Genomic DNA, 6,755 nt, shown 5'->3' with positions numbered 1-6,755 from the left:
GGGGGCGACTTGATTTTGTGTTGTTGCAAGAAATATGGTTCTCTTCTCATTTCTGGAGTTTATCTGGTTTATTTAATTCTGTCACATTTATTTTTTGTTTCCCTTTCTTCTTTTTGGTGGTGCAGGTTCTGTTGTTCCAATGCTTGAAGCTGTAATGGCTGTTGTACCCGTTGAGAAGCTTGCAGTGCATTTTCATGACACCTATGGGCAATCTCTTTCTAATATTTTGGTGTCCCTCCAAGTAAGCAACTTTTATGGTTTGAATTGTCTCAGAAGTAAGAGAAAACACTGCATTGAAATTCTTCTACCTGTGCCAGGATAGAGGGTGAAGCAAACCCAGCCTGTTTGTCAGTGCATTACAAATTTGGGACACCCCCTGGCTGGCTGGGGGCTTGAAGCCCAACCATTAAGAATTTAACAATCAATGCACATAACCTGATGTAATTGAGTCTAAACAACTTAAAATCTTCAGAGACTGGGTTTCACCCACTGGGATGATTTTAGTTTCATCCTAGTATCATATATTTGGAAACATGTTTTCTGGACTGGCAGTCACGAAAGGTCTTAAATGATAATAAATTTCTGCCATGTCGAGTAATTATTTGGGCATTCTGGCTGTTGATTATAGGATACCTCTGGACTGGCTGCATTTTTAACCACCATGTGTTAGATTATCTGTTTGTATTTTTAGCCACATCTGTGTCACTAAATTGTTGACTTTCCATATTCAACCATGTGGCCAAATGGATTTGTTATGAAACTTGTTGCATAAGTGGTGATGTGAACCTCTCTACCAAGTCTATTGATGACTGAGCTGCCATAGTGACAGATGTAGGAGACTTTCCAGGAAAGTGTTATTTGAATGCTTTCCCATGAAACCCACTCCCTACATGTTGGAAAAATATTTATTTAAAGGCATTTAAAGTTCAATGGCATAAAGCAAAACCATGAGTCAAGTGTATAACTTAGAAGTATGGTAGAAATCTATAATCAGGAGACGAGCTAAATGGAAGAGGCAAGAGAAGTAGAGAAGAGATGAAAGGCCACACGAATATGAAAAAGGAACCTTGCTCTGCAACCACATCTAAGGGCAACAAAATATCCACCAACCCTTGGCCTAGAGCCAACCCTAAATCCCCACCTTTCCCACAAGAATGTCACCAAACATACTGTGGAACCCCTTGCGCCTGAACAACCAATCCTTCTCCAAGAGATATGTGCATTTGGACGGGCCACAGGCAATTTAGATTTGCATTCTGTTTTCCAACTGAAGGACAGCAATTAGTTGGGTTGTCCTTTTTTCTGGGTTAGGTCTGGTCCTGTTGCAACCCCCCTAAGAACCATAAGCAACATTTTCAGGACTCACTATTATGGATCTGACCTAGTAATCTAGCTAGAGGTGGATCTGAATAATGGTCTGCACTGAGAGGAGGATACCAGTCTTCTTGCAACCGGATGGTCTGCATTGCAGATGTAACAAATGGTTTTTTTTCACTTGAATTAACTGCTCTTTCTATTTCCAGGTACTGATGAATCTTTTCATTTTGTAATAGATGGGGATTAATATAGTGGACTCATCTGTTGCTGGTCTTGGAGGCTGTCCATATGCTAAGGGTGCTTCTGGGAATGTGGCAACTGAGGATGTTATCTACATGCTCAATGGACTTGGGGTGAAGACCAATGTGGATCTTGGAAAGCTCACATCAGCGGGGGAGTTCATCTGCAAGCATTTAGGTCGCACATCTGGGTCAAAGGCAGCAACTGCTCGTAGCAAAATCACAGCAGATGCCTCTAAGATTTAATGATCCATTGAAATTAGATTATCCAATTTGAGAAAATGAAAAAACGATGGAAGTTTATACGGAATTTTGCTATCTGCATTGTACTTGATGTATGAATACAGACAATGTAAACTCAGAGCCCCAGTTCCAGTGAAAATTGTACTGGGTCCCTTGTATCTATGTTTGGAATGGGTTTATATTCCCAATCCTAAATAAAGCAGCAATTTGCTATTCCCAATCCTAAATAAAGCAGCAGCTTCTGCAAATTGCATCAACCTATGGGTGCACGGCCTGACTGGATTAAATTTTCTTCACCTTATATACACCCATGGAATTATCTGAGCTATCACATGAGAGGATCATACCTTTAGCAGTGCTTAAAAGGCTAGAATCTTTTAATCATCCATTGCTATTGAATTTTAGTGTTGATGCTGCACCTTTAATTGGTTGTAACCCACTTTGAAATGGGTTTGTCTAATCAGGTCTACCCTCTGATGGTTCATACCAATAGGATAAGTACACAGAATAGCCTCAGGCCCTCAAACAGAAATGTTTGCATTTATTCGAAAGCAAAACTAAATGGCTCCATAAGGTTTATCTGCAGATCAGATAGTTATGACTATGCTAAGCATGCTAATTCTTGGAGTAAGACAATTTTAGGAGATAAACATCTAGAAGACTAAAATTGTTAGTTGTAGTGGCTCTGCAATTGGTAGGCTATTCTATGAAATACTTAAATTGAAATTGATAGTCCCATGCAAAGTCACTGGATGTCTTTTTACCTTACTATGATATTTAACTAGCAGAAATAAATAAAGAATTTTTTCCATTACTATGACACCATGGCCTTTTTATGGTTTTGGTTGTATGTTCTTTATGGTCATTGTAATTATGTGTATATAAGTGAAAGCTCCAATCCAGCCATGAGGTATTTAAGGTTATTAGGTAGGACGCTTTCTGGTGAATGCCACAATGTAAATACTACTGCTTGTACCCACTGCTCTTGGTTTCTAATATATTTTGTTTTACCATAAAAAAAAAAAAAATAATAACTAAAATAAAAAATAAAGAATTTGTCACAAGAAAGAAAAAAAAGTGCCACAAAGATTCAAAATGGATTTTACAAAAGGTATTTTCAGGCATCATTATGTCTAGTGAAGTATAACGTTTCACTATTTGCTATGTGAAAGAACATGGGTTAGGCCATATGATTAAGGATTTGACATGCATCCTAATGGTCAAATTTCAATCCAACGTAAGCAAGGAAAGTTGTTCAAAACTCTAATTCAAAGTTTCAATAAAATTACTAAAATGCCATCCGAAGGGGATGATGTATCAAAATGGCATATTTGTTACTTTAGCTACTTCCTCTACTCATTTTAAGCTGAAATTATACTAAAAAGATGTTTTTCTGGTCCTTTATCACATTGACTAACTCAAGTTGTAAGGGAATAATATTACATCATGTATGATCACTCACATATGTATGATTTGGGTGTGGAGTAATGGATGATGGAATCTTAAAACCTAGAAGGGTGGAGTATTTGATTGAATTCAATTTTGAAATTTGATACATGATTAATTTAGATCATGTCCTCTCTATCGAATGGTTGGAATAGTTATATCATCTATTATGTGACCCCATGAGGCTGAGCTTCTCCATATGAAAATGTGTAAATGAGGTTTCTATTTTTTATTTTTTTAATACATGTTGGTTTTAAAACAAGTATTCAAAACAAATGAAGATTCAAAAGAACTTCAAAACTAGTTTTAATTAAAAGGGGGAGTTTCATAAATTTTTACCTTGTCATTTACTCATTTATTCAGTTTGGAAAACTTTTTAAGTCTCCTTTATATGGCTTCTTAGTATCTTTGTTACAAGATATTACGTAGCCTTCTCTTTTAAAACCCCTAAAAATAGTTATATTTATTTAGTTTTAAGAAATCTTTACTTTCTTCTATTTAAGTTTCATTTATTCCTTAATTTTAAAGCTCTTTTAATTTCTTTCTTTTACTCCTCATCTCATTTTTCTTATAAATAGAGGGGAGATTTAGCATTTGAAAGACAGGAAACATGTCACTTGAGGAATTCAAGTGTGTGTTGTCAAGCTTTCTCTTTTCTTAAGTTTTGTTGGATTTTGATGTCCATTTTGTGAGTGTTTTGTTTTTAGCCTGAACATAACTCTATAGCATTCTAAGGGGTCCAGTAGTCGAGTGCACGATTACTGGGGGAGCCATTGTGCTGTTTTATCTTAGAGGCCAATTTGCAATATTTCCGGTTGCACCATAGGGGGAATCCACGGTCTTAAGAACAGTGTCAAGTGACATGATTCAGCCCACCAATTTTCTAACAATTTCTATTACAGTTCCATGCAGGTGATAGATTCAAAGTTCTTCTACACAAAGGCGACACTTGGGTTTGCTCTCTCAATATTCTGACACATAATTTCCCCACAATACAAGATAAAAAAAAAAAAGATGGTTTTCTCATAGTTTGTCCCCCACAGTTCTTACATTAATGAAGGTTTTTTCATAGTTTGTCCTCCACAGTACTTACATTAATCACTATATAATTATATAGATTAGCGAAGCTAGCTAGCATTAATTTTGTTCCTCGGCAACATTGCAATACTCAAATTTTGTGATCTTTATGTGTTGACTTCAAATTAAATATAATGGTTCTATAAATCAATAGAACACTTTGAAAATCTTCAAAAGAACAAATAACTTTTATTTCATTAAAAAGGACCTTGAGAAAATAATGGGAGATAAAACTCCACACATGGTTGAGGACTCAAATCCTCTACGATGAGCAGTGAGTGACAGTGAGGATCCAACAGTTGGGAAAGCCCTGACATGCACCCCAGCCGATGAATCCTCTTTGTATGGGAATTTTGTGTCATGATTGGCCATACCAGATGATAAATCACTAAAACCATATCAACTGCCTATTTAATATTTCGGATGTTAAATCACACATCTGATGTCCGATATGATATTTTTAAATACAGGGGAGGGTTTCCTCCGACACCCATGTGCAGTTTCGGGCTTTGGTAGAAGGTATTACGGGAAATCTGTCGAATTCCAGGGTAGGGACATTTTATGAGAGGGCTGCTCCAGTAATATGGGTGGAGCTGTGAAGTCGTGCAGTCTGGGTTTTAAGCGATCTTAAGCCCTTCCAATATTTTTTGATCAACTAAGCTGGCATTCTACACCCTTCCAATATTTTTTGTTCAACTAAGCTTGCCTACCTTCAAGGAAGTTAGGATCCATAGAGAGAATCATAGGATCCGGCGACCCACAGATCTCATTCTCTCCTTGATTCTCTCTTTCACAGTTTTCCCGCATAATAAACTGAGGTGGAACAAGAAGCTCGGGATACAGTTTTTTCTCAACATTTGATCTTTTATTTTTCTTTCCTTATTCCCCCCAAATGGGTTTTTCCTTAACATTCACAAGGCAATGAGGCATGCACAAGGTTATGATTCTTGGTATCGTGAATTTAATAGCTAGGCCCATCAATGTACTTATACCAAGATCTCTTTAATGTGACTCTTCATCTTGATCACCTTCATGAGATTGAATACGGTTCAAACAGAATTTGTTTGGAAATTGTTATTAGTTTGAAGATGTGTCGTATCCTTTGGGTACAAAAAAACCCATTTGCCTTCCATTTTTAACTCACTGAATTCCTTCTCTCTTCTCTTCATTTCTACTTTTGCTACTTGTCTTTCTTCAATTAGAAAGGGAGCCCACAAGGTGAAAGCCATGGATGTGCAAGAGGTTCTTCACATGGTTGGAGGAGAAGGAGAAACCAGCTATGCAGTCAACTCCACCTTCCAAGTCAGTCTCTCTCTCTCTCTCTCTTGTATGTGTGTGGTTGTGTCTTATTTTCTTCCGTGGTGGCTCCTTTCAGAAAACAGGGACAACAATTGCAATGAAGGTGGTATTGGAGGGCATAATGAAAGTTTACAACAGCACCCTCCCTCAGTGTTTGTGTATAGCAGATTTGGGATGTTCTTCAGGAACCAACAGCCTATTGGTACTCACACAGATTATAGATACTATTGAATCGGTACGAAACCGGTTGGGTCATCCATTGCTTGAATACCAAGTGGCACTAAATGATCTTACAGGTAATGACTTCAACACCATTTTCAAGTCTTTGCCAGCTTTATATGAGAGACTCAAGAAGAAGAAGGGAGAAAGGTTTGGTCCATGTTTCATATCAGGACTGCCTGGTTCTTTTATTGGAAGGCTCTTCCCATGCAATACTATACACTTTGTTCACTCTTCCTACAGTGTTCATTGGCTCTCTCAGGTCAGGATCCTTAATGGAATATGATTAATATCATTCTGAATTTGTGAAGTAGTAGTGTGGTACTGACATAACTTCTCACACACAATTAATCCTGATGACATCCACTTTAAGAGTCCTTTTAATTGACCTCCATTTTTGGAGTTAAGGGTCTATTTGGCAATGTTTCTGTTAAAAAGTATTTTAGACGAAGATACTTATTTTGTGTCTTTTACAAATTGATAATGTGTTTGGTAAATTTAGAATTTTTTTTTTCCCTACCCGACTCTGACTGGTGTGGTAATAGGTTCCTATTGGACCTGAGGATAACAAGGGACAAATTTACCTGGCCAAGACAAGTTCTTCTAGTGTGCGTAAGGCATACTTGGAGCAATTTCAGAAGGATTTCTCAGTATTCCTAAGGTCACGTTATGATGAACTAGTACCTGGAGGCCATATGGTCATGACAATGCTTGGAAGTAAAAGTGAGGATCCATTTAGCAGAGATTTTTGTACCCTCATGGAGCTTTTAGCAAAGTCACTCAAAGATCTGGTCTCAAAGGTATGCTTTTGCACTTAAACCTTTACTTTTATGGAATCAATTGTTGGGATTCCATGAGGAAGGCAGAAGTAATCATCAAGGTACTTGGGCACCCTCTCCTTAATGGCTAACTTTT

General features: G+C 37.4%; 2 protein-coding genes across 2 annotated transcripts in view; both read left to right on the top strand.

Moving 5' to 3' along the window:
• LOC122070243 (hydroxymethylglutaryl-CoA lyase, mitochondrial-like) overlaps positions 1-2,056 on the top strand; it is a 22,137-nt gene extending 20,081 nt beyond the window's left edge. Inside the window, exons 8-9 of the mRNA XM_042634370.1 lie at positions 126-241; positions 1,554-2,056. Of these exons, the coding sequence (XP_042490304.1) occupies positions 126-241; positions 1,554-1,802 (365 nt within the window). The 3' untranslated portion in view covers positions 1,803-2,056. The remainder of the gene's footprint in view (positions 1-125; positions 242-1,553) is intronic.
• Positions 2,057-5,383: 3,327 nt separating this feature from the next.
• The window catches only part of LOC122070240 (S-adenosyl-L-methionine:benzoic acid/salicylic acid carboxyl methyltransferase 3-like), a 1,989-nt gene continuing 617 nt past the window's right edge, over positions 5,384-6,755 (top strand). Inside the window, exons 1-4 of the mRNA XM_042634366.1 lie at positions 5,384-5,624; positions 5,698-6,102; positions 6,386-6,640; positions 6,699-6,720. Of these exons, the coding sequence (XP_042490300.1) occupies positions 5,550-5,624; positions 5,698-6,102; positions 6,386-6,640; positions 6,699-6,720 (757 nt within the window). The 5' untranslated portion in view covers positions 5,384-5,549. The remainder of the gene's footprint in view (positions 5,625-5,697; positions 6,103-6,385; positions 6,641-6,698; positions 6,721-6,755) is intronic.

Source organism: Macadamia integrifolia, unplaced genomic scaffold, assembly GCF_013358625.1.
Source record: "Macadamia integrifolia cultivar HAES 741 unplaced genomic scaffold, SCU_Mint_v3 scaffold860, whole genome shotgun sequence".
Classification (NCBI taxonomy): domain Eukaryota; kingdom Viridiplantae; phylum Streptophyta; class Magnoliopsida; order Proteales; family Proteaceae; genus Macadamia; species Macadamia integrifolia.
This window is presented reverse-complemented; position numbering and strand designations above follow the sequence as displayed.